This window comes from Stegostoma tigrinum, chromosome 26, assembly GCF_030684315.1.
Source record: "Stegostoma tigrinum isolate sSteTig4 chromosome 26, sSteTig4.hap1, whole genome shotgun sequence".
Classification (NCBI taxonomy): domain Eukaryota; kingdom Metazoa; phylum Chordata; class Chondrichthyes; order Orectolobiformes; family Stegostomatidae; genus Stegostoma; species Stegostoma tigrinum.
In genome coordinates, this window is record NC_081379.1 from 48,322,705 (window position 1) to 48,350,599 (window position 27,895).

The following is a 27,895-nucleotide window of genomic DNA, read 5'->3' on the forward strand; positions in this document are numbered from 1 at the left end:
TATTACAGAAGTGGGCATCACAGGACAGCTGCAATTTTGGCTAAAGTCAGTTGCCCCAGTAGAATCATTGGGGAGCCATGAACTATGAATCGTAGAATCCCTACAGTGTGGAAACAGGCCCTTCAGCCCAACAAGTCCACACCAACCCTCAGAGCATCCCACCCAAACCCAGCCCCCTATAAACACCTAATCTACATGCCCCTGAACACTACCAGCAATTTAGCATGGCCAACCCACCTACCTGGCACATCTTTGGACTGTTGGAGGAAACCGGAGCACCCAGAGGAAACCCACGCAGACACGGGGAGAATGTGCAAACTCCGCACAGACAGTCGCCCGAGGCTGGAATTGAACCCAGGTCCCTGGCGCTGTGAGGCTGCAGTGCTAACCACTGAGCCACCAGGCCGCCCCCTGGAAGTGAGAAAGGGCAATGCTTTTTGTTCAGTCATCGTTATGAACTTCGGCAGCATGATTCTATGTGTTTTCATTAAAGGGAGTGCTGATGGTGTTATGATTTGACAGGTACATTCACGTTAAATAATGTGGATGCCAGGTTGGTACTTCTGACCGCTGGCATGGTGTCATATGAAAGAACAGCATTGTGGAAGGGGACGAGTCTTCTGATGCAGTAGAGAAGGGAATTCACTGGATAAAGTACTATTGATATTGAAGGCTAGCCTCATTTGAATGCAAGATCTGGCTGTGTGGCATGTCCCTGTTGCTTTCACGTTTTTTTTCCCTTGAATCTCAGGACCATCTGTTTGGCTTTTCCAAAGCTTTGACAGATGTTTGAGCTTTTAGTTGTTTCCACAAGATCCAATGGATTCAGCTGTTCATGGTTTGTTTACACATTTATTCAGAGAATGTCAGCTTGGTTTTGCTGCCTTCCAAGCCACCAATCAATTCTGGTCAGCAGAGTTTGTTCCCAATTAAATCTTACAGCAGAATGTGAGTTTTTTGATGTTTGATAGGTTTATAAGCTTCTGAAGAAAATCTACCTTTTTAAAAGAGCTGTGTTTATTTTGACCGGTTTATGACCTATAGAGACTTCTAATATTGATGTAAGACTTCTGAGTTTTGCATTCTGGAAGTATGGGTTTGGAGGGGACAAAGAAATTGGGAGAGTGTGAGGAGGGGTCTGAGTTGAGAGATGAGGAGAGTTAAGGGTGGTAAGGGATGATCGTTGGATTGATTGTACTCCATATAAGAATCAGATGAGGAGGGAGTTCTTCAGTCGAAGCGGGTGTGAATATTTGCATTTCTTTACACCAGAGGCTGTGAAACAGATTCAAGGTAGAAATTGATAGATTTCTGGAGACTGATTATGGGAAGGTATATGGAGATAGTGTAGATGAGCAGCCATGGTCAATCTGAATGGTAGAACAGACTCAATGGGCTGGCAGGCCTACTGCCATCCCTGTGCAACGTTGAGAACACTCCCTATTCCACTTCCATGCTGAAAATCCAGCCAATCCATTTACTTTTCTGCTCAGATGCTGCTGAGTGTTACCGATACTTCCTGTATTTTTTTAAGTTTCTGAAATTGTTAGCATTGTAATAGAGAGGTGGTCACATTGCAGGCTCAGCCTCTGGAGGCAGGAAGGGAATGGGTGACCACCAGACACAGCAAGAGAGACAGGCAGGTAAGTACAGGAATCCCCTGTGGTCACTTTCCCTCCCAAACAGATACACCGTTTTGGATATTCTTGAGGGGAATGATCTCTTGGGGAAAGCAGAGTAGCCAAACTTGATGTGCCATGGTTAGTTCTGCTGCAGAGGGGAGAGTTAAAAAGTATGCCAGGGCAATATGATAGGGGACTCAATTGTAAGGGGAATTGGCAGGCATTTCTGTGGCTGCAAACGAGACTCCAGGACGGTGTGTTGCCTCCCTAGTGCCTGGATCAAGGCTGTCTCGGAGCAGGAACAGGGCATTCTGGAGGGAGGGAGTGAACAGCCAGTGGTCATGGTAAACATCAGTGACATAGGTTATAAAAAGCGGCCATAAAGGCAGAATACTAAGAACTCAGAAGAAAGTTAGGAAATCAGACCTCAAAGGTAGTGACCTCAGGATTATTAATGGTGCCACGTGCGAGTCAGAGGAGAAATGACAGGTTATTTTGGATCAATATGTGGCTGAGAACATGGTGTCAGGAGGAGGGTTTCAGATTCCTGGACCATAGGGACAGGTTCTAGGGAAGTGGGACCTGTACAAACTGGACTGGTTAGGGGCATGGGAACCTATTGTAAAGAGTTACAGAAGGAGGGAGCAAAGACAAAAACAAAAGCCAGAAAACGGAATAAGAAAAGTGATAAGCTGAGAAACCAAGGACAAGCCTCAGGCAGGGTTATTGAGAAAAATAAGGGGGAGACAAACAGTGTTAAAGGGACAAGCTTAAAGACTTTGTGCTTTAATGCGCGGAGCATCTGCAATAAAATGGATGAACTTACCGCGCAGATAGATATAAACGGGTACGATATAATTGGGATTACAGAGACATGGCTGCAGGGTGACTGGGGATGGGAACTGAATGTCCAAGGGTATTCAGTATACAGGAAGGACAGGTAAAAAGGAAAAGGTGGTGGAGCGGCATTACTGGTTAAAGAGGGAATTCATACAATAGTGAGAAAGGATATTCGCTTTGACAATGTGGAGTCTGTATGGGCAGAGTTGAGAAATACCAAGGGGCCAAAAACATTAATAGGTGTCAAATATCGATTCCCAAACTGCAGTGGTGATGCTGAGAATGACATTAAGCAGGAAATGAGAGATACATGTGATAAGGGAATATCGGTGAGTGTGAGTGATTTTTAATCTGCAAAAAGATTGGGCAAATCAAATTAGCCACGATGCAGTAGAGGAGGAATTCCTGGAGTGTGTACGGGGTGGTTTTCTTGATCAATATTTGGAGGAGCCAACAGGAGAGCAGGCCATCTTAGACTGGGTGCTGCATAATGAGAAGGGGCGATCATTGCCAGCCAAGCTGTGCGAGACCCCTCGGGGAAGAGTGACCATAACATAGAATTTTTTTTAATAAAGATGGAGAGTGAGCTAGTTGATTTGGAGATCTAGGGTGCTGAGCCTTAATAAAGGTAACTACGAGAATATGGGACGTGCGTTGGCCTTGATTGACTGGGGAGAGTTAATTAAAGGGATGACAATAGATTGGCAATGGCAACATTCAAGAATCACATGGGGGAAGCGCAACAACTGTTTAGTCCTGTCTGTCAGAAAAGCAAAAAGGGTAAGAGGGCCAATCCATGGCTTACACAGGAAATAAGAGGAGATAGTGTCCGATCCAGGGAAGAAGCATACAGATTGGTCAAGAGAAATAATCTGAGGATTGACAGCAGTTTAGAATTCAGCAAAGAAGGACTAAGGGATTGATTAAGAAGGGAAAGTGGAGCACGAAAGTGAGCTTGCAGGGAACATAAAGACTGACTCTAAGAGTTTCTATAGGTATGTGTAGAGAAAGAGATTGGTAAAGACAAATGTAGGTCCCCTACAGACCGAAACAAAACAGTGAATGCATTCAAGAGGCAACTAGATATAGCACTTGGGGCGAATGGGATCAAAGGTTATGGGGAGAAAGCAGGATTAGACTGTTGAGTTGGTCGATCAGCCATGACTGTGATGAATGGCACAGCAGGCTTGAAGGGCTGAATGGCCTCCTCCTCCTCCTCCTACCTTGTACGTCTTTAAGTTTCATTTCTGATTTGATGTGAATGTTAATTTATTGAGCAGTGAAAGGCTGGCACCAGATATTGGTCCAGCGAGATAGCCTGCATTTCTTTGGTGAGGTTCAAAGAATAAATACGCAGGTTCTGAGTTTTTTCTCAGTGCTGAGTAATTTTACATTTAAAGGGCTAGCGCACAGGAAGTACACTAAGGCAGCCAGTATCAGACGGTATACATTGGGCCTGACTTTCCTGTTGGTGTCATGCTAATCCCTGTTTGATTGCCTAGCTTTAGAGGAGAAAATTGAAATAGATTCAGTGTGGGCATTTAGTCAATGCGTCCCACTGTTCCCATTAATTCTTCATTATTAATGCATCACTCCCCCGTGTACATAGATATGACCCTAACGTTATAAAGCATCATTTACGCAAGTGTTATTGGCAGGCTGCTTTAAGCTTGTTTCACTTCACTTTTTCCTGTTCGCTGTTTCAGAAACATCCTGCTGCAGGGTGGATCAGCTGTTGATAGCGCCATTGCTGCATTGCTGTGCACCTCCATTGTCAACCCCCAAAGCATGGGCATTGGCGGAGGATCCATTTTCACCATTTACGATGCTTCAAAAGGTAATTTTCATGGATTTACTTGTCGAACGAGATGCCGTAAAGTCACAGGTTAGTGTCCATTTTCCGGACAGAGCTACAGCTGAGCCTGCTGTAGCCGGATGGATGGGAGCGAGTAAGGGGAGAGGTCTGGGTTAAGTTAGCCTGCTCCAATCCAAATAAAAGCACAGCAGTGCAGATGCTGGAAATCTGAAGTAAGAACAGAATGTGCAGGAGAAACTCAACGGCTCTGTGGAGATGCAAGAAGTTAACATTTGGAGTCAGTTTCAGGGATAGCAGGAACTGCAGATGCTGGAGAATCTGAGATAACAAGGTGTAAAGCTGGATGAACTCAGCAGGCCAGGCAGCATCAGAAGAGCAGGAAGGATGACATTTCGGGCCTAGACCCTCCAGAAATCAGATTTCTGTGTTCATCCAGCTCTATACCTTGTTATCCAACATTTGGAGCCCAGTATGATTCTGTTCTTTGGGTTGCCTTTGTTGTCCTGTTGTGAGTTGATCTCTCCTGGAATCAGGGAAAGTCAGTTGGGGGGGTGGTGGCGTGGATTGAGTGAGATGGAAGTGGCTGTTAGTGCTGAGGGAGGTTGGGGGAAAGCTGGCGAGGGGTTTCACCGAGCGCATGGTTAGTGATATCGGAGGTGGATGAGAGTGAGTGAGGGAAGATGGTTGCAAGCAGTAGTGAGAATGGTAGTGCTTGAGCTTTGGTGGGAGGTGCATGCAGTAGCAGAGAGACAGTACGTAGGGAGGAGATGGTGCCACTTAATTTACCTGTAGTTCTGTAATCTTTGCCGAATTCTGGGTTTGATTTGATTCACTTAAGTCCTTACGTATACATTGGATGTCTGGTGACGCTGTAACCGATTTGATGATTTCCAAGGGCCTATTCTGTCACACAGTTCTCAAGATCAGGTCAGTATGGTCCCTTTTCTCACTATATACTTGACTCTGGGATCTCTTTCAGGGTAGATTCCTGCTTCCATTTTCACACTCATTTTTCACTAATACTGAACTCCCACACTGCAGCACAGTTATTTGATGAGTTAGAAAACGTTGCAACTTGTAGCTTGAAACTCGTTTCATATTTCATTTATTTTTGTTGCGGAAAACCTATTTCTGCTATTGTCAACTATTTGTAGCTCTGCCGGTGTATCTTAAGTGCCGGCTGGACAGCATAGTCTGGACCGTGACAGCCAACCACCTGGCCTCCCTGACATGATGGGAAAGATGATTAAAACTCTCACTTCTGGGGTGAAATGTTGAGATTGATTCCTAATGTGAATGTTTCACATCCTTGCAATAAAAGATGGGGATACGTGACTTGCCTACCAAGCCTGGAAAGAAGGTGCCTTATACTCAGGGTCAAATAATTTGTTGCAATCTGTAGTCCAGAATCATACAGTATGGAGGACGCCCTTTGGCCCATCATCTGCACTGACAAAAAATCTAGATTGATCCCTCCTTCCAGCACTAGGCCCGCAGCCTTAAACTTCAATGTTCATTCAAGTACTTTTCAAAGGTTGTGAGGTTTCCAGCCTCAAATACTCTCCTGGGCAGCACATTCCTAACCTCCACAACCCTCTGAACCTCCTGCCTTTCATTTTAAAAGTTATTCTTCCTTGTTATTGACCCTTCCAACTAACAGAGACAGTAAAAGTAGCTCCAGGCTCAGCTTAAAAAAAATCCTGCCACTAGTCTGGACCTCTTTCGCAGTCAAATTTCCAACAGGAGTTCTCTATTTCACCTGAAAAGTGGACTAATTTGCCAGTCTGCAAGAATGTTATTGCTGAGCCTTCAAATACTGTTCACCTGCACCCGAGCTCCTAAGGAAAGCAATTCTACCTCATCAGTCAACTGCAAACCCTCAATTTGATGTTGTCTTAGTGGACTCAGTTTACGAGCAGCAGTTGTTAAAAGTTGCCATGCTTAACATCATTTTGGTTGAAAAAGATTTATTGTTTGGGGACAATGTTTCTCTTACGTGTCACTGTTTTTGTTTTAAAATCAATTGCATGTGTTGCCAATATTCATCATTGTCACAAATCAGCATCAAGAACTGTACTTCCTTCATTCCAGACAGTCTCTCCTGTTTGGTCCTGGCTAGGGACAAGGGGACTTGCCTCCTTTTTGGCCTTTTTTCCTGGCCTCCTGCCCGCTAGCCTCATCTCCTGGCTTGCTCCAGCTGGCTTTGTCTTCCCATAGCCTGTCCCTTCCCCAGGCCTCATCTCACCCAAGGCCTCGATTTGACCCAGCCCCGCTTCCATCCCGTTTTCGCTTCTTTTAAGGTCCCGGCTTCCCATCTGTGCTGGCTCTGCTGCTGGGACGTTGTCCTTTGTGAATTGGAGCTTAAATACGAGGCTCCAGGTAGCTGTAGACATTGGTTAGTGCAGGTAGTCATAGGAGTCCAGTTCCATTGACTATTGCCACCATAAGACCTATTTAGAACGGTAAATAAAATTTGTGAAAAAGACACCTCTCATCTAGATAGGAGGGCAGAACAGGAAAAAATAATTAAATTCACCTTTCCCTCTTGTCCATGCCTGTGTATATAGACCATCTCACTGTCTGTACTTTGTCTGTGATAGTGCACTTATATAGACTGTCTCACTGTGTTTGTAACAGTGTTTTTATAGACTGTCTCACTGTGTTTGTAACAGTGTGTTTATAGACCGTCTCACTGTGTTTGTAACAGTGTTTTTATAGACCGTCTCACTGTGTTTGTAACAGTGTGTTTATAGACTGTCTCACTGTGTTTGTAACAGTGTTTTTATAGACTGTCTCACTGTGTTTGTACCAGTGTTTTTATAGACTGTCTCACTGTGTTTGTAACAGTGTGTTTATAGACCGTCTCACTGTGTTTGTAACAGTGTTTTTATAGACCGTCTCACTGTGTTTGTAACAGTGTGTTTATAGACTGTCTCACTGTGTTTGTAACAGTGTGTTTATAGACCATCCCACTGCGTTTGTAACAGTGTTTTTATAGACCGTCTCACTGTGTTTGTAACAGTGTTTTTATAGACTGTCTCACTGTGTTTGTACCAGTGTTTTTATAGACTGTCTCACTGTGTTTGGAACAGTGTTTTTATAGACTGTCTCACTGTGTTTGGAACAGTGTTTTTATAGACCGTCTCACTGTGTTTGGAACAGTGTGTTTATAGACCGTCTCACTATGTTTGTAACAGTGTGTTTATAGACCGTCTCACTGTGTATATTTTGTGTAACTTCTATGTCATCTCTCCCTCAGGCAACGTGACAATAATTAATGCCAGAGAAATGGCTCCACAGAAGGTGAAGCCAGGCTTATTCAATGGGTGTGGCCCTTTTCCAAAACCAGGTAAAAAAAAATACTGAATAGAAAACGGTGCCAGTCACAGATGTGTGACTGATTCCAGATGTAGACCTGTTCTCTCCATCTCCCCTCCTTCCCTCGAGCCAGTGAAGAGGACAAGGGTAGGGGGGGGGTTAGTGGTCGTGGAATGGCTAGATGGAGCAATCGCAGGGTGGGGGAGAGTGTGGTGAGCTGCAGGGGGGTGTAGTTGTGTTGAACGTTGGGGTTGGGGTGGAAAATTGGGATGCAGTAGGTGGTGATTGTTGATTTTGGGTCAAAGTGGACAGGCTGTTGGTGGGGAGAAGGTGGCCTTGAAGGAGGAGATGGGGAAGCTGAAGGTAAATGGAGTGTCAGGATGGGTGTCGGGGGCACAGAGGGGTGTTCAGAGAAGCTGATGTAATTATTGGCTGTGGAATCACAAAGAAAAACAGCCAATCATTTATTGAACCAGTTCTGTGACCAGCTTTGATGCTCCTCTCGTGCCTTAATCATTGAACTCTGTCAGGTGGATGCTTTCTTGGTGTTTGTTATGTGTAAACAGCCCACAATTGTGATATTGCTCGCGAGAGAAACAGTTCTGTCTCTGCTTACTGTATCATGAACGAAGTCGGGTTAGTTCAGTTGGCTGGATGGCTGGCTCATGATGTAGAGTGACACCAACAGCGTGAGTTCAACTCCTGCTCTGGCTGAGGTTACTATGAAGGACTCTCCCCTTACCTGAGGCACGGTAACCCTCAGGTTATCCACCATCAGTCATCTCTCTCCAATGAGGCAGCAGCCCTATGGTTTAGTAGGACTACGGCAGTTTTACTGTTTCCTTTCTCACTCTATCAGGAGTATTCATAATTTTAAAGCTCTCTGTTTGATCAACCTCAGCTTTCTTTATGTAAAGAAATCAGATTCTCAGCTGCTTTTACTCTCCTCTTTGTATCTGTACGTTTGTGTATACTTTCACTTTTCTGATACTAGTAATTCTTTCCTGGTCTTCCTCAATCCCTCAATAACAGCCAGACAGCACACAACACTCTCAATGTGATATAATCAAGGCCTGATAACAAGTCCAACATAAACTTCTTCATGTTTCAGATCTCTTCTAGAAATAAGCCAGTTTCTTCTTTTATATTCTTATGGTCTTGTCAATCTGTAGTGCAATTTTCCAGTGATTTATGTATTTGTACATCAAAACCCTTTTGCTCTACTATCCCGTTTGTATTCTTCTTTGCAAAATTATGCCTCCAGGCCCTCACCCTACGTCATTCGTGTATCTCTGGTACCCAACAGCCCTAGCCCACGGGACACAAAGCCCCAGACTCAATGTCTGCTGTTCACCCTGACCTAGTCTAAACACTCTATCAATAACCTAACCCCTTGCATCTGCCCATCTGGCACCCCAAATCCTACCCATAATTTGGCACCAGACAAACTTGGCACTGCAAAACTGGCACCTGACCCCCAGTCCAATTGACACATTACCCTCTAAAGACCTGGCACCCTATCCCTGTCAACCTGGACATTTAGCTACCTGCCACCCTGCCTTTTACCCACTTAGCATCCTACTTAACGGGCACCCTGGGCCATCGCCTACACTCCTGGCACCTAACTCTACACTAATCTTATATACTCATCCTTTTACAGTGCCTCCATTATACTGGCCTTGCCAGTTTCAGAATAGAGCATCTGACCGTTGTGATGATGGCTGGGTTGCAGGGTGCGGTGTAGGTGACAAGGTTTTCCTTCTCCTGTATGCCTTACACTGATGCAGCAGACAGAATGGAGACACAGCTCTGCAGTTTTGGACTCTGCTTGATCGGAATCTCCTGTCGGAAATGCGGAGAGCTCTTCTATGACATAAAAGCTGGCAACAGAGTTGCAGTCAATGTTACTGCCGACCCTAACAAAATCCAGCTCCTTGTAACATGAGAGACCTAGTCACGTTGGAGAGCGAGAGAAAAATGCTTCCAAATGCATGGTGTTACGAGCAGATAACGAGCCTTATTGCTCCACTGCTCTTTTCTCTCTGAGGCTGGGGTCAGCCCACACTGATATTTTATATACCTTATATATCTTATAGTATCAACAATTATTTTTAAATCCACTCAACACATCATGGGGTGTTTTACAAGAGCATTATCAATGCAGAGTCAGAGGAGGAGATATTAGAACAGATGATAACATTTGTTCAAAGAGATATGTTTTGAGGAGCACCTTACAGAAGGATACAGGTGGGGAAACCAAGTAAAAGGTTTAAGAAGAGAACTGGTACAAGTAGGAATTCAGACATTAGAGGTTTCTGTTTAATCCAGCTCGGTTAATTTTATTGATTTAACTACAATGGTTTGCCACCGATTAAATGAGCTGCCAGGATGATTTGTATATGTGTTAACTCCAGATTCAGGTAGCCAATGGGTTGCTGTGCCAGGGGAACTGAGCGGCTACTGGGAAGCCCACCAGAAATTCGGAAAATTATCGTGGAAAGCCCTGTTTGAACCTTCAATACAGCTAGCACAAAGAGGCTTCCAGACCCCAAAGTTTCTGAAACAGCTTTTAAATTTTACGTTACTTCGCATTAAACTAAAGAGTTCATCACTGAGGTAAGTACAGGCTTCACACAAGATAGCATGATCACAGTTCATCTCAAAACCAGCACTGAACCTAGTTATCCTACTGTGCAATATTTTGATCAAACACAGTAACAACAGCAACACCAAAACCAATAAGCATTTCAAAAGTGCCTTTAACATGGTAAAAATACACAACCAGATCATCCCAAATGGGGAAAAAAACTGCACCACTGGCAGTCCTTACTATCTCACAAAAGTCACAGCAGTGTTATCAACCAAACATTGACCTAAAAGCTAAAATAAACAAAGAACTATGGGGTGCTGGAAATCTGAAACAAAACTCAAAATTGGTGCGGAAACTCAGCAGCTCTGGCAGCGTCTGTGGAGAGAAAGCAGAATTAATGTTTCAGGGCCAGTAGCCGTTCTTCAGAAGTGATAGTAGTTGGGAAAAGATGGTACACATGCTGAAGGTGGGATGTAGGGAGGAGTGAACCAGAGGTGAAGACAGAGCCCAGAGGGAAAATGAGACCGTGAGGCAGACAAAGGGATGGCTAATGGTAGCCTGGGAAAAGAGAAAGTGCTGATAATGACACGCATCAGTGGATGAAAATGTGTCAGTTGCACTGAAAGAAGCCCATGTCGTGACAGGACCTGGGGGGGATGGAGTGAGTAAAGGACATGGAAGAAGGTGTTCAGGCTCTAAAATTATTGAACTCAATATTGAGCCCTGAAAGGTCTGCAGAGCCTCCAGATGGAGTATGCGAACATTACTGCCTCAGGCTTGCTGCAGAGCTTCAGTGACGTTCAGCACAACCTGGAAGAACTGCACTTTATTTTCTGCTATAGTGACACAAACCCCTGGATAGACCCCACTTGGGCACCACCCCTTGGGAAGGATATACTGGCCGTGGAAGGAACATAACAACGGTTACAGAATGATACCCAGACTTCAGGGGTTAAGTTATGAAAAGAGTCATATAAATCAGACCTGCTTTCTCTAGAATTTGGATTTTGGAAGATTGTTGGTCTGATGGAGATTGCATAAATAAGGAGCAGTTGCTCAGTGAAACAGATTTCGATCTAATTGTAAAATGTGAAACAGTACTTCACACAAAACTTTAATGCCTGTTGGCTTCAGAAGAACTGAAAGCGGTCCAAAATTGGTTTAAGACTATAGTTTTTAAAACGGACTTTGCTGGGCTGAAACAAGGCCACTGTCAATCAGATAATGCAAGTTGGTGCCCGTACCGGAACGTTCCGTCAGTAAATACTAGGACAGAGCTGAGACACCATCCTCCCGGAATCGCTCACCTTTTCACTCTGTAGATTGTTATAGACAGCGGAAGTAAAAGAATGATGGACAGTATGTTTTCCCAGTAGCAGCTGATAACAAAGGGAGAGTCATGTTACCTCATTTACGCTTCCTGAGCTGCTAACAGCTCCATCAACCTCCAAAAGTGAACAATGGATTCTTGACCTGGAAAACAATAACAGATTAATAAATTGAAACTTTAGCATGACTAAAACTCTTCTTGTTTTCGAAAAGCTTTAAAGTCACATTGCTGAACCTTCATCTTTCGTCTCCTAAGAATCTAACCAGTTGGTAAAAGAATAATCACAGCCATATGAACACGTGAATTACAACTGGCAACAGGCCACTCTGTCCCTTGGACCTACTCTATCACTCGGTAAGGTCACAACTGATCTGATTACTCCAAATTCCCGCCAACGCAAAATAACCTTTCACCTCATTACTTAGTGAGAGTCCATCCAACTCTGTCTTAAAATGATTGAAAGACTCCGCGGTCACTGTTTTTTCAAGAAGAGTTCTGAAGAATCGTGAATCAGTGAGAAAGTCATTCTCCTTAAGTGGGTGTCAGTGTGTTTTTAAATTGTGGCCCCTAGTTCTAGATTCTTCAACAAGTGGAAACATCTTTTCCGCATCAACCCTGCCAAATCCCCTGAGGATCTTATATGTTGCAATCTTCCATCATCAGTGAGAAGCTTCCATTATTTCTTCCATCCTACCATATCGTCTCTGTAAGCGAGGCAGTATATCACTGCCACAAAATCTTTCTTGCCTTATCATTTCTCATCCCTACCCAAACCACTTCCACAACCTTATTTCCTGAACTTCCTATGTAGGAACAGGAGTAGACTATTAAATCCCTCAATCCCATCCCACCATTCACTAAGAGCAAGGATATCCTTAGCTGTATTTTTGCTCAGCAAAGACATAATCTCAGATTAAAACTAATGACTGATCGAGCATCAATTGCCATTTGTGGAAGAGAGTTCTGAATCTCAATTTGTGTACAGAAGTGCTTCCTAACCTCGCTCCTGGACAGTCTGGCCCTAATTCTTAGACTATGCCCCCTAATTCTAGAATCTCCAAACTGGGAATAGTTTATCTTTACCTACCCTGTCTTTTCCAGTTAATGTCTTGGATTGCAATCAGATCACCCTTAACCTTCTAAATTCTGGAGAAACCAGACCCAATTTGTATAATAAAACAAAGAACTACAGATGATGGAAATCTGAAACAAAAACAGAAAGTGCTGGAGAAATTCAGCAGGTTTGGCAGCATCTGTGGAGAGGGACCAGAGTTAGTGTTCTTCGCAAAATTGTATCTCTTCTCACCTTTCTCTACTTTGTCAATGCCATCGTTAATTAAGAGAACCATTCCCTCTACCATTCCCTAATTTCTTGTCCATCCTAAATGTTGTATTTTCTTTAATATTCACGTCCCAATCTATCATCCCACAGCCATGTCACTGTACTGACTCTCAGATCATACATCTTTGTCAATGCACTACCAGTTCATCAGTTTTTTTAAAATGCCACATACATTCAGATTTTCAATTTTGTCTTTTTACTCTCTCGTAACGTGTAGCCTTCTCTCTTGATGTGCTCTTACATATATACACTAATTTCCATCCTGTCATGCCCTGCTTATCATTTCCTGTATCCACGCATTTTTGTTTTTCCTTCTCACTACTCTTTGATTTTCCACATCTTCACCGATTTGAACCCTTGCCTCATTATTAGTTAAAAATCCTCTCTACTTGTCGAGTAATGCAGTTCACTGGAGCACTGGCCTAAGCATATTTAAGGTGGAGACTGTGCTAATTGTAAAACCCTCAGTTTTGGTGCCCTGAGAGCTGGAACTCTCTTCTCCCATCTTATTTGTATGTGATTCAATTAATAATCCAGAGATGATGATTTTCAAGCCCAGCAGACACATTGTTACTCCCTTTGTCCAGACTTTGGGTTTAATAAACAAAGGGTCATTTGTGTAACTCATTAACATGGCAGCAAGCACAGGGCTGTGAATGAATGGGACTTGGTGTGAGATTGGAAATGGGAAGCTGTTAACATTACACATCAAGAAGGTGGTCACAAGTGGGTTGATCAGTGTTCTAACAGCAGCACCCAGAGGAAACCAAATCTCTTTAATAGTACTGGCATCTTGATAGATATTCATGAACACAGTGTTAGGTGATTGAATTGAATTGGAAGGCGGTTCAGGGATTTACGTTAATCAGGCATCTTTTTATTTTAGTTCCCTGTTTTACAACCGAACTGGTAGTCCACGTGAAATCATGAAGAATGAACAGCTTGCAAAAACACTGAAGATTATTGCTGAACAAGGGCCTGATGCTTTCTACAATGGAAAAATTGGACATGATCTCATTTTGGATCTACAGGAAGAAGCTGCTAACAATTTAGGTATTTCTCTCATTTTATCTTGGGCAACTTTCGGAATAATACAAGTGGGAAGTTAAGGCTAATGCCCATAGTCAGTGAGAATTTACTTGGTCCAGTCTCTGATTTTTCAGCCTCATGAATTTAATAGACAGAACATCTGAGAATCTGCACACGTGGTTTACAACTGGCAATGGAGAAGATTGGGTCATGGAGGATTTTCACGATTTGCTCTTGCTCTTAATCTTATCAAATCTCAAAAGAATGCACTTCCAACATGTTACTCTCCAAATGGCACCTTAAACTGTATGACACAACTTCACAATTTTTGCCATTGAGATAGTTCAGTTACAGGGCTTTGATCCAGTGACAGTGAAAGAACAGCGATATATTTCCAAGTCAGGATGGTGACTGGCTCAGAGGGAAACTTGCAGGGAATGGTGTTCCCAGGTATCTGCTTCCCTAGTCTTTCAAGGTGCAAGTAGTGGTGGGTTTGGAAGATGCTGTTTAAGGATCTTTGGTGAGTTTCTGCAGTATAGTATGCATCAGTGGTGAATGGAGTTAGATGTTTGTGGATGTGGCATCAATCAGTGGGGGTTGCTTTGTCCTGGATGGTGTCGAACTTCTTGAGTGTTGTTGGGGCTGCACCCATCCAGGCAAGTGGGGAGTATTCCATCACTCCTGACTGGTGCCTTTGTAGATGGTGGACATGCTTTGGGGAGTCAGGAAGTGAGTTACTTACTGCAGTATTCCTAACCTCCGGCCTGCTCTTGTAGCCATTGTATTTATGTAGCTGGCCCAGTTCAGTTTCTGATCAGTGGTAAAGCCAGGTTCAGCGAGAGGATTGGAACACAGGAGTAGGGATGTCTTACCGCAGTTGTACAGGGCCTGAGTGAGACCACACCGGGAATACTGCATACAGTTTTGGTCCCTTTTTCTGAAGAAGGGTGTTCTGACTATGGAAGGAGTGCAGCAAAGATTTCCCAGGCTGACTATTGGGATGGCAGGACCGACAAATACGGAGAAATTGAGTCAGTTAGGATTGTATTCACTGAAGTTTAGAAGAATGAGAGGGGTATCTTGTTGGAAGCTTTGAAAATTTAACAGCACTGGACACAGTAAATGTAGGGCAGATATTCCCAACGATGGGGGAGCCCAGAACCAGCAGTGACAGTCATAAGGATGCAGGGTAAACCATATAAAACAGAGATGAGGAGAATTCTCTTCACTGAGTGGTAAGCCTGTGGAATTCTTTGCCACAGAAAGCATTCCAGGCCAAAACACTGTGTGATTTCAAGAAGGAGTTGGATGTAGCACTTGAGACTGAAGGGATCAAAGGATGTGAGGGAAAATTGGGAATAGGTTACTGAGTTGGATGTTTAGTAATAATCATAATGAATGGCCAAGCAGACTTGAGGGCTGAATGGCCTACTCATGCTCCTATTCTCTGTGTTTCTGAGTAGTTTACAAGTTGTAGGACAGAGGATAAATTAGGAGACACTGAGGACATGTAAAAAATGTAGTACCTTAATCATTGTTGATTTTTTTTCCCAATAATGAGAATGTTAGGTAGCTGGGAGGAAGAATTTGTAGCATGTATTTGAGACTGTCTCCTAGAATAATATGTATTGATCCAATCAGGGATCAAGCTGTTTTGGATCTGGTGATGTTAACTGAGGCAGCTTTAATAAGTGATGTCGGCGTAAAAGATCCCCTGGGGAACAGTGACCATAACATGGTAGAATTTAGCAATCAGTTTGAGAGGGAGGAAGGTGGGTCAGAAACAATTGTGCTAAATTTTAATAGTTTTAATTACAAATCAAGGAGGGCAGAGCTGGTTGTGAACTGGGAAAGGAATTTAGCAGAAAAGATGATTGAAAAACAATGGCAGATATTTAAGAAAATTGTTCATGACTCACAGCCAAGATATATCCCAGTGGAGGCGAAAGGATTCTAGGAAAGAGATAAACTGACCCTGTGGTGAACCAGGGAAGTTGAAAATTGTCTGCTTTTTTCCCCTTTCAATTCAATACCATATGGTAAAGATTAGAAGTAATCCAGAGGTTAGGGAAAGTTTTAAAAGCCAAATAAAAATGACCAAAGAATAGAGAGGGAAAATAAACTGAGGGTAAACTAACAAATAATATAAAAACAGACAGTAAGAATGTTTTAAAATATATAAAAAAGAAAAGGGAAGGCAGAATGAACATCGGTCCTTTAGAGAATGAGACTGGGGAAATAATTAATGGGGAACCAGCAAATAGCACAGAATTGAATAAATACTTTTCATGTGTAGAATAGTGTTCTGAAAATATTAATCACAGGGCTAAATTGAGGGGAGGAAATGAACACACTAACTATCACTGGAGGAAAAAGTACTCTGAAAACTAATAGGGCTATAGGATGATCAGTCCCCTGCACCTGAAGGTGCATCCTAGAGTTTTAAAGTAAATAACTGAAGAGATATTGGATGTGTTTGGCAATCATCCAAGAGTCCTTAGATTCAGGAAATGTCCCAGCAGATTGGAAAAATGCCAATGTAACACCTTTATTTAGAAAAGGGAAGGCGACAGAAAAAAAAGGTCACTATAGGCCGGTTAGTTTTTTTTTATTGGGAATATGTTAGAGTCTATTATAACGGATGTAATAGCAGAGCATTTAGAAATACATGTGATCTGTCAGAGTCAGCGTGGGTTCATGAAGGGAAAATCATGTCTAATAAATTTATTAGAGTCCTTTTGAGGAGGTAACAAGCAGGATAGATAAAGGGCAACTATTGAATGTAATATATTTGGTTTTCCATAAGATGTTTATAAGGTACCATATATGAGACCGTTTAATAAGAGAAGATGCCATGTTGTTGGAGGGAGTATATTTAGCGATGGGTAGAGGATTAATAAGCTACTGGAAGACAGAGTTGGAATAAAGAAGGGGTTTTCAGGTGTGAATGGTAGAATACTACAGGAATCAATTGTGGACAATTATTCACATCAGACACTGTCTGTTGGATGAAGAAAGTGAATGTGCTTAGCCATGTTTCTGCATGACACAAAAATAGGTGGGAAGGTAAGTTGTGAGAATGACACTGAGTCTACAGAGGAAATAAACAGGTTAAGTGACTGAGCAAAACTTGACAGAATACATTGTGAGAAAATCAGAGTTTATGTACTTTGGCAGGAAGAATAGAGGAGCTGATTATTATTTAAGTAGGGATAGACTGCAGACGGCTACCATCCAAGTTCACCCAGTAATAAGGAAGGCAAATGGAATTTTGGCCTTGATTTTAAATGAGTATACAAGTAGGGAGGCCTTACTCAAACTATGCAGGGCAGATCATGGCTAGAATAGTATTAATTGTTTTAGTTCTCTTATCTTGGAAGCAGTCAGAGAATGTTCACTTGAAGTGTGAAGGCACTATCTTATAAGAAAAGGTTGAGTAGCTCATTAGAATTTTGGAAGATCAAGTTGTGACCTTTATTGAAGCATATAAGATTATTCAGGGTCTTGACAGGGTTGACGTGGGAAGGTAATTTCATGTGGAAAGTGCCTAAGAGCAGAAGGCACAACGCAGAGCCAGAGGGTTGCGTAGCACAGAAACAGGCCCTTCGGCCCAACTTTTCCATGCTGACCACATATCCTAAATTAATCTAGTTCTATTTTCCAACATTTGGCCCATATCCCTCCAGACCCTTCCTATTCATATACCCTTTCTGGTGCCTTTTAAATGCTGTAATTGTACCAGCCTCCATCACCTCCTCTGGCATCTCATTCCATACACACCACCCTCTGTGTGAAGACGTTGCCCCTTGAGTCCCTTTTAAATTGTTTCCCCTCTCACATTAATCCCCCCTAGCTTTGGACTCTCTTACCCTTGGCTATTCACCCATCCATGCCCCTCGTGATTTTATAAACTCTCCAGGGCCTATTCAGCCCCTCCCTATAGCTCAAACTCTCCAACCCTGGCAACATTCTTGTAAATCTTTTCTGAACCCTTTCAAGTTTCACAACATTTTTCCTACAGCAGGGAAACCAGGATTGAATGCAGTATTCCAAAAGGAGCCTAACCAATGACTTGTACAATGGCAACAGGACCTCCAAACTCCTATTCTCAATGCGCTTTTAACTAGTTGCACATTTAAGATAGAGATGAGGAGGACTTTTTTATTTAGACATTTCTTCACTCAAAGGATGAATGAAATTCCCTACCATAGAAATTTGTGTGGGCCAAGTTACTCAATATATTCAAAGAAGAAATTGATAGCTTTTTAGATTTTAGAGGCATTAAGGGATGTGGGGTAAAAGCAGAATATTGCATTAAGATAAAGGTTGTCATGATTGCATTGAATGGCAGAGCAGCTTCAAAGGCCTGAATGGCACATTACTACTGTTCAATATTTTATCAGTATAGGAATCAAGGCTTCTAGGGAAAAGCCAGGAAGGTGGAGTTGAGGATTATCCGATCAGCAAACATCTCAATGGGCAGAATGGCCTATTTCTGCTCTTTTGTCCATGTTGGAACCAAGGCTGTAATGAGGTCGGGAGCTGAGTGGCCCTGGTGGAACCCAACCTGGGTGTCACTGAGCAGGTTATTGCTGAGCAGGTGCTGCTTGATATCACTGTTGTTGACACCTTCCATCACTTTACTGATGATTGAGAGTAGACTGATGGGGCGGTAATTGGCCCGGTTGGATTTGCCCTGTTCTTTGTTTTCAGGACCTACTTGGACAATTTTCCACATTGTCAGGTCAACGCCGGTGTTATAACTGAACTGGAACAGCTTGGCTAGGAGAGTGGCAAATTTCTGAGCACAAGTTTTCAGGGCCCGTAGCCTTCGCAGTATCCAAAGCTTCCAATCATTTTTTGATATCACGTGGGGTGAATCGAATTGGCTGAAGACTGGTATCTGTAATGATGGAGACCACTGGAAGAGGCCGAGATGGATCATCCACGCGGCACTTCTGGCTGAAGACTGCTGTGAAAGCTTCAGCCTTGTCTTTTGCACTGTTGTGCTCGGCTCTTCCATCATTGAGGATCGGGATAGTTGTGGAGTGTCCTTTTCCACTGGGTTATTTAATTGTCCACCACTATTCACAAATAGTTACAGCAGGTCAGCTCCATTGATCGCTTAGCTGTGTCTATCACTTGCTGTTTTCGCTGTTTGGTGTGCAAGTAGTCCTGCTTGGTGGCTTCACCAGGTTGACACCTCAACTTCAGGTATGCCTGCTGCTGCTCCTGGCGTGCCCCACTGCACTCTCCATTGAACGAGGGTTGATCCCCTGGGTTGATGGTACGGTTGAATGGGGCTACGAGGTTACAGATTGTGCTGGTGTATAATTTTGCTGCTGTTGATGGATCACAGTGCTTCATGGATGCACAATTTTGCGTTACTAGATCTTTCAGAGACTATGTCATTTAGCATGATGGTTGTGTCCCACATCACAATGGATGGCATTCTGAATGTGAACGTTATCTCTGTTAGGATTGTGCAGTATTCACTCTTACCAATAGGGCCATGGGCAGAGGCACATGACAGATTGCTGAGGATCATCTTTCCCACTTCCTGATGCTCTCGTCCCCAGCCCAGCCCAGCCAAGTGGTTATGTCCTTTAGATTTCGGACAGTGGTCAGACTGGTGAGCCAGTCCTATAGATGGCCATCGTTGCCTCCACACCCACCTCCCCATCAAGTGTGTATTATGTGTTCTTGTCACCTGAATGTTTTCTCCACTTGATATTCAACACGGAATATGATTCATCAGTCAAGAGCATAGAAGGTACACTAGGAAATGGATTGGAGTCTGGCTCATTGTTTGTAACTGAGATAACAAGATGTAGAGCAGGATGAACATAGCAGGCCAAGCAGCATGAGAGGAGCAGGAAAGCTAATGTTTCGGGCCTAGACTCTTTTTCAGAAATGCCTTCCCGGAGGGAGGAGGGTAACTTCTTCAAGGTAAGTATCCTTAGAGGCTTCGCAGTGGGGTTAAAATTGTTTCAGAGATATTAGAAGCTGCAGGTGCTGGAGAATCTGAGATAACAAGGTGTAAAGCTGAATGAACACAGCATGCCAAACAGCATCAGAGGAGCAGGAAAGCTGATGTTTTGAACCTGCTTCACAATTCTGTAGAATAGTCACATTGTCATTTGGCTTGTCTGTGACACTATTTGGGATAGCTCTTTCAATTTTGCGATGTACCCTAGATGTCAGAAGGAGAACTTTGCAGGGAACAGGACTGGGATTTGCCATTGTCATCGGGTTGATGTCAGGTCACCTGTCAGTTTTTATTCCTTTTCTTATGTAGAGACCAAATAAGGACAGCAGATCCTCCTTCCCTGATGGGTTTTTATAATATTTGATGGTCACTGTTGCACTACTTTTAAATCCAGTTTTATTAACTGAATTTAGATTTCACCATTTGATGGAGAGCAATTCAAATGCATGCTTCCAGAGCCTTTGCTTTGCCAGTCTAGTGTCATTACCAACTCTCCACTGATATGTAGATCCCTAAACACTGAATTCCATTTCATAACCCTTGGTACATCAGTACACAGCCTTGGATCCTCAGGTGGAGTTTCCGATTTTGTTTGGACATGTTCCTGCAGGTTCTGTCATTGTAGGTCTGACCTAAAGTCATTTCACCCCGACTCCCCTTGTGTGTGATCTCCTTACATTGCAGTTCTCGCAGTGCCTCACCTTCCCATGGCCAACGGTATTGTCTCATGGTTAACAGACTTCACGGTTCTTTGTTGTCAGTGCTGGTTTTCCTGATCATACCTCAAACACTATCTGAGTGGTTGTTCAATGTCCGAAAGTATCTCCGATCATTGCTTTCTATTTGTCCATAGATGGCATTTTAACACATCAAGATTTGAAACAATACAAAGCTTCCATCATGGTACCCCTGAATGTTTCGGTGGGTGACTACGTGATGTACTTCCCACCTCTGCCATCAAAGGGAATCATTGTCAGCCTCATCCTCAACATACTGAAAGGTAAGAGTAACAATATTAGTGCATACCAATAAAAATCTTCTCATTTACTTCTGTCATTTTATGTTATCGCTGTTTATATTTCTGTCTATGTGTTTGTATGTGTTTCTACAAAATTTCTCCTCCTACATTGCCATAGAAGACCTGTGGAAACCTCAAAGACATGACATAAACATGACTGACCCAAACTGTCTGCAGTTCTCTCAATAAATTCAAAGCTGATGATTATGAGAAATTCCTTTCAAAATTCTGTTGCTTTCACTTTCAGCTTGCTGCTATCGCTGCTGTTCGGTCTGTTGTTAATGTGGTGCAGTGGGAGCTTTACTCCAATTCAAGCATATGCTGTATTGTTCCCGTCAATGTTTGTCAGGACATTGTAGTGGAAGCTTCACTCTGTGTCTATGTTTACCTGCCCCACGGAGAGTTTGATGGGGCCAGTGGGATTGCAGCTTAACTCTATGTAGCCTGTGCAGTGCCGAGCGGGGAGCGGGCCCAGTCATTCAAGATGGTGGCTCTGGTACAGTAGGCCTCTCTGCTTCAGGCCAGATGCATTCTTTTTCTTTCTCTCCCCCTCATCTTTTTTTTCTGTTTCTTCTTCTTCTTCTTCTTCTTTGCTTCATCTTCCTGATGGTGTGTGAAGAGAATAAAGAGAATTACAGCACAGGAACAGGCTGGAGCAGTGTTGGTGGTGACCGGATTGGGGGGCCTTGCATCTGCCCTGGGATCATGTTTGAGACCCTGGCCGCTGGAAGATGAACTCTATTTAATACTTTCTTTCTATCCTTTTGTACCTCGCGATCTGTATAGTTATCCATTTTTATTCATTGACAGGATGAGGGCATCGCTGGCTAGGGCAGCATTTATTGCCCATCCCTAATTGCCCTGAGGGCGGTTAAGAGTCAACCACATTACTGTGGGTCTGGAGTCACATGTAGGCCAGCTCAGATAAGGATGGCAGTTTCCTTCCTTAAAGAGCATTAGTGAACCCGAGGGGTTTTTCCTGACAATTGACAATGGATTCACAGTTACCATTAGATTTTTAATTTATTGAATTTACTGAATTCAAATTCCACCATCGCCATGGTGGGATTCGAACCCGGGCCCCAGAACGTTGCCCAGGTCTCTGCATTAACAGTCTGATGATAATACCACTAGGCCATCACCTCCCCTTGTGATATATGTACCAACAAATAATTTATTCATATTTGGCATGTCAGAGACACCAGCGAGGTCGCCATTTGGTTCGTATTCCTAGTTTCCTGAGATGATCATTGGGCTTAGCGACTTGGCATGTCTTTTGGTCGTTTATTTCTTCATCCTTTGGCTTATAAATCAGCTTTCAATGCCAGTACATATTATGTAATCTGGTGTAAACATGTATAAATTTCACTGCTGAAAGAAAGTGTTGTTATGTTTAGATATGCAAGTTCTTTACGTGACAGCGTTTGGTTCAAGCAATAAACAACAAATGTGTTTCCCTACAAGTGAATTGAATGGTAAAGCATTTTGTTCTGGTCTCCATCAGGCTTTAAGTTTTCTGTTGAGTCTATGGAGAAAAATCAAAGGGTCCAGACATACCATCGTATCATAGAAGCCTTAAAATTTGGAAATGGACAGCTAAGTAATCTGATGGATTCGACGTTCTGGTCAAATGTTAGTAGTCTTTTTTTAATCTCCACAACTATTGGCAAGGAAAATTATCGCTGTGTGAATCTTGATGCGCTGGATTGTGTGCACTTTGCTCTTAAAGGTGCTAATTCTTGCTGGAATACAACTCCACAGACAAGAACGCTCAAGTTGACATTATTCATATGTCAGCCTGGGTGCGTTAGTTCGCTCGGGGAGTTGCATCCAGGCTAAAATTAGAACAATCCACCCACTCGCCATCAGAAATCCACTCAGGATGCTTTCATTGAGTGGATATTGGGTGTACCAGCCAGGTGTGGGAACCAAGGCTGATCTTCCTCTCCTTAATTCGGGAGCAGTGAAACCAGTTGTGGCCGTAGTATGGCCAACAAATGTATTAATCGACAAGGTGTCATGATATGGAGGAAGGGGTGTGTGGTGCTGTTTCATGCCACGTGGCATGAGTCTCGTACTGAATTAATTGAGCAGTTCATTGGAGCCCCTTTGCAAGGGATAACTCCTATTTACTACCCATATGATATTAAAGGTTTAAATATGCCTCCAAGCTATTTCTGCATGTGTGTGTCTCTTTGATCCCTTCATTTAAAACATATGCCTGTGAGACGTGGGAAACTGGGTGGGATGTGAAAACCAAACCAAAATAGACAGCTTCGGCTGTAACTTTTCTCTGTGACATTCTGATGTATCATATTCCTCACTATAGGAACCTCCTGTTATACCACATCCTCTCACGTGAGAGATAGATTTGTGCAATGTTCCCCAGTGTAACGTCTGCTCTCTCTATCTAATTCAAATATCCCAGCTGTTGTCTGATGGGTTTGCTGAATCTATGCGACGGCGTATTGATGATCAAGCCCATTCTCTGGAATACTACGACATTGACCACCAGGCGCCCGACTCATATGGCACCAGTCACGTTTCAGTGATAGACAGACATGGCAATGCGGTTTCTGTCACTAGCTCGATCAATCATTTGTAAGTACAGATATCCTTAACCACATAATACCAATTTCATCACAGGCTGGATATGTGCCAGGGAATCCATCACATTTGATAGGTGTGTTTTAGGTACTTGGTGTTTGGAATCTAAAGACAGTAATCAAACTATGTCCCATGACCAAAGGCCTATAATACTTCTGGGCAACATAAGAATCGTACCCACTTAAATCAGTGGTAGGATTAAAACATTACAGAAAATAATTTAAATCCTAAATCCGAATGGCCTGCTTTCACATTGTAGGCATTCTATGATTCTACCTAATTAGGAAAGATGATACAATATTTCTTAAATAAAACTGGCAGCACGTGGCTCAGTGGTTAGCACTGCAGCCTCACAGCACCAGGGACTCGGGTTCGATTCCAGCCTCGGGTAACTGTCTTTGTGGAGTTTGCACATTCTCCCCGTGTCTGCGTGGGTTTCCTCCGGGTGCTTCGGTTTCCTCCCACAGTCCAAAGATGTGCAGGCTAGGTGGATCGGCCATGCTGAATTACCCTTCGTGTTCAGGGGTGTGTGGGTTACAGGGGGATGGGTCTGGGTGGGATGCTCTGAGGGGTGGTGTGGACTTGTTGGGCCGAAGGGCCTGTTTCCACACTGTAGGGATTCTGTGATTCTATTTGCTAGTTTTCTAACATACATGAAATGTGTTGCTCAGTCAAAAGGTATCATTATTTGTACATTTAAACCATACATCGAGATGGTGTCAAAAAACAGCTTTCCACAGCTATGTGCTGAAGTGAATCGTGTCGCGAGCGGATGGTTGTGGAGCAGTTGGTAGCATTTTGCCTGTAACACAGAAGGCTTTGGGCCATGTTCCTTCCAAGAGACTCAGCCAGTGCCTTAATGCAATATTGAGGGAGGATGGTGCTCTCTGAGGTGCATTGTTTCAGGTTAAGATGTTAAATTGGTTCTCCATTTCTTTTTCCAAAGAAGAACAGCAGAGCTAAGCCTGGAACCTTAGCTAATCCTTCTTCGCAATCAGTGCCTTTTAGGCAGATGATTGTTATCTCAGTGTTGTTTGTGGGAGATTATGGTGCAATGTTTCCTACTTTGCAGTAGTGGCAACATTTCAAAATGCTCCCGTAATTGGGAAGTGCTTTGCTCTGTCGTAAAGGGTGTTTTATAAATGCAAATCTTTCTTTCTGAGGCTTCATAAATGTATAAGGATGAAGCCCAAAATTATACCGAGTGCCTGTAGGATTGGAAGTTAAAGAAACATCCTTTTAATGGGAGTGTTGCAAGAAAATTGTACAGTTGTGAAAATAGCGAACACTCAAGTCCAACAAACCCCATGCCCAATTTTCTGCTGCTGTACACCTCAATATTACTTCCTGGGAGGAGGCTTCTTGGAAAGTGTGTCACTGAGGTGGACCTACTGCAGGCTTCATCTCCAGCACTCTGCTGAAGGTTCAGGGTGTGGGTGGACTGCAAGTGCAGCTTTTGATGTTAACTTCAGAGACAGCACCATCTGGTAATTGCATCATGTTCTTGCTGCATAATGGTGCACAGAGTGTATGTTTAAGGACATCCGTGATGTCAAAAATGAAAAGACCCTGAGACAACTTAAGTTGAAATATAGGTCTGCAGTAGATATAATTTTGTGAATAAAACATTTTTCTTCGATTTCCCTTACTGAGTTTAATCTGACTGTAAGGTAAAAATACAGTCACCACTGTCCTGCTCTCTTAGTATGGAGAGAGGGGGAGAGAGCGAGAGACAGCTGATGGTGGTTTAAGCTGAGGGTCACCATGCCAAGGGGCAGGTGGTTAAGTTGAGACATTGGGACATTTGTGGTGATCTCAGCTGGTACAGGAATTAAATTCATGTTGTTGGCATCACTCTGCATTGCAAACCAGGTGTTCAGCTAACTGACTCCCTAACCAGAATATCTGTGCTTGCGTGTGGAGAAATTGGGATGAGATTTGATATGGGTCCCAATGTGAGAGTTGGACCCAAGTTCAGATGGAAGTTTGAATAAAAAATGTGATTGGAATCGAATATAGGTGGAAATAAGAAATTAGTACCTGAATTAATCAGAGAATTAGATTCCCTACAGTGTGGAAACAGGCCCTTCAGCCCAACAAGTCCACACCGACCCTTGGAGCATCTGACCCAGACCCATCCCCCTATTACCCACACACCCCTGAACACTGGGGGCAATTTAGCATGGCCAATCCACCTACCCTGCACATCTTTGGACTGTGGGAGGAAACTGGAGGAAACACACGCAGACTCGGGGAGAATGTGCAAACTCCGCACAGACAGTCACCCGAGGCTGGGATTGAACCTGGCGCTGTGAGGCTGCAGTGCTAATCAATGAGCCACCGTGCCGCTCCAAATTAAGATTGGGAGTGAGATATGAGTGAAGGTGGCTTGGGATATCATTTTGGATGTCAATCAAAGTTTGGATAATACATTTGATATGAATTAATTGTCAGTGCAATGCGGTTTCTGAAATGAGGGGCTGGGATTAAAATGTCAGGAAAAATCTTTGGAATGTGAATGCAAATGCATCTTAGAAACTGTAATAGAGGAATGGAAATAGGAAATGGGGATGAAAACTAAAGCAGAATCCTGAATGGCTGTAGGTCTGTATTTGGAATGGGAAGAGAAATTCTGATGTGACTTAGAATGGAAATCAAACAGGGAATGGTAATCCAGAGAAAATCTGGATGCGAATTAGAATATGATTTGAAGTGAGAATCAATGGATAATTTTTAATATGAATTGGGATAGCATTTGGAGTGAGGATGGGATTCTATACGATAAAAAGACAGGAAGTTAGAATCAGGAAAGATGTAAACGAAAACAGAAATTGCTGGGAAAAGATTTGCGGCATCTGGAGTTCTTTTGGGGTTTTATTTGTAAGATGCAAACAAAGATACTTTGGAACAAAATTGGTTCCGAAATTGAATTGGATAAGTTTTAAGATAAGCTGTGTTTTTGTTTTTAAAAGATTTGGCAGCATGATCTTCTCTAATCGTACAGGAATTATCCTGAATAATCAGCTAGCAGACTTCTGCAGGAGTTCACTTGAAGATGGTAAGTACAGCTGAAATGGCCAAAGAAAGGCTTTCTGCCTTAACCCTGTGTACTTGGGTTTCTTGTAACTGTGACAATTGGCAATAATTTGCATCTATCATAGATATTACCAGAAGTTACATGTGAATCAGGAACAGGATTGGGCTGTTAGGCCACCAATCCTGCATTGCCATTTAATGAGATCATGACAGAGCAGGATTGAGACATCAAATCCACATTCACACGTAGCCTGCATAAGCTTACAATGCTCTGCTTAACAAGCATCTACTATCTCTGACTTAAAAATATTCAAGGTCTCTGCTTCCAATACTTTTTCCTGAAGAGCATTCCGAAGACTCGCAATCCTTTGTGTGAGAAAAAAAGTGCATAATATCTGTTTTGGACAGGCAACCCCGGATTTTTAAATAGTAACCCTTAGTTCTAGATTTTCCCATATTATCCACATCCACCCTGTCAAGACCTCAGGGGAATTTGTTTTAATTAGGTCATTCTAATCTCCAGCGGATGCAAGCCTAAGCCTACCCAACTCTTCTTTCATAAGACAACCCATCGATTCCAGGTTTTAATTTGGTAAAATTTCTTCGAACTGACTCCAATGCATTTACATTTTCCCTGAACTGAATCGACCCAATAATGTGTACAGTACTCCAGATGAGGTCTCACCAATGCCTTGTATTGCTAAAGAATAACCTTTCTACTTTTGTATCCAATTCCTCTTGTGACAAGTGAGATTAGATGCTTTTCTAAACACTCGAGCACATGTACACTGACCTTTATGATTAATGCTCTATGGCACCAGGGTCCCCATCCATCTCAGAAAACTCAATATCTCACCATTTCCGTGACTTTTTTATTGCAATTAAAGCAAAAAACTATAGATTCTGAGAAAGCTGAAATAAAAAAAAGGTATTGGAAAAACCCAAGATAATAAAATGTGAAGTTGGATGAACACAGCAGGCCAAGCAGCATCTCAGGAGCACAAAAGCTGACGTTTTGGGCCTAGACCCTTCATCAGACCCTCCTGTGATGAAGGCTCTAGGCCCAAAACGTCAGCTTTTGTGCTCCTATGATGCTGCTTGGCCTGCTGTGTTCCTCCAGCTCCACACTTTGTTATCTTGGATTCTCCAGCATCTGCAGTTCCCATTATCTCTATTGGAAAAAATCAGCAGGTCTGGCAACATCTATGGAGAGAAAATAGAGCAGTTAATGTTTCAAGTGTATCTTGAGTAGAAATATTAATTTTTCTTTTCTCCCCAGAGATGCTGCCAGACCTGCTGAGTTTCTCCAACACTTAGGGTTTCTATTTCTGTTAGATTCTTCCCGTCAAAATGGACAA

At 42.9% G+C, this 27,895-nt stretch overlaps 1 protein-coding gene across 2 annotated transcripts in view; it reads left to right on the forward strand.

Annotated features, from left to right (window-relative positions):
- LOC125464328 (glutathione hydrolase 5 proenzyme-like) overlaps positions 1–27,895 on the forward strand; it is an 87,072-nt gene that overhangs the window by 39,898 nt on the left and 19,279 nt on the right. For both annotated transcript variants that reach the window (XM_059655163.1, XM_059655164.1), the window contains exons 2-9: positions 4,169–4,299; positions 7,538–7,627; positions 10,011–10,212; positions 13,745–13,911; positions 20,730–20,876; positions 22,399–22,526; positions 23,323–23,495; positions 26,474–26,559. In XM_059655163.1, the coding sequence (XP_059511146.1) occupies positions 4,169–4,299; positions 7,538–7,627; positions 10,011–10,212; positions 13,745–13,911; positions 20,730–20,876; positions 22,399–22,526; positions 23,323–23,495; positions 26,474–26,559 (1,124 nt within the window). The remainder of the gene's footprint in view (positions 1–4,168; positions 4,300–7,537; positions 7,628–10,010; positions 10,213–13,744; positions 13,912–20,729; positions 20,877–22,398; positions 22,527–23,322; positions 23,496–26,473; positions 26,560–27,895) is intronic.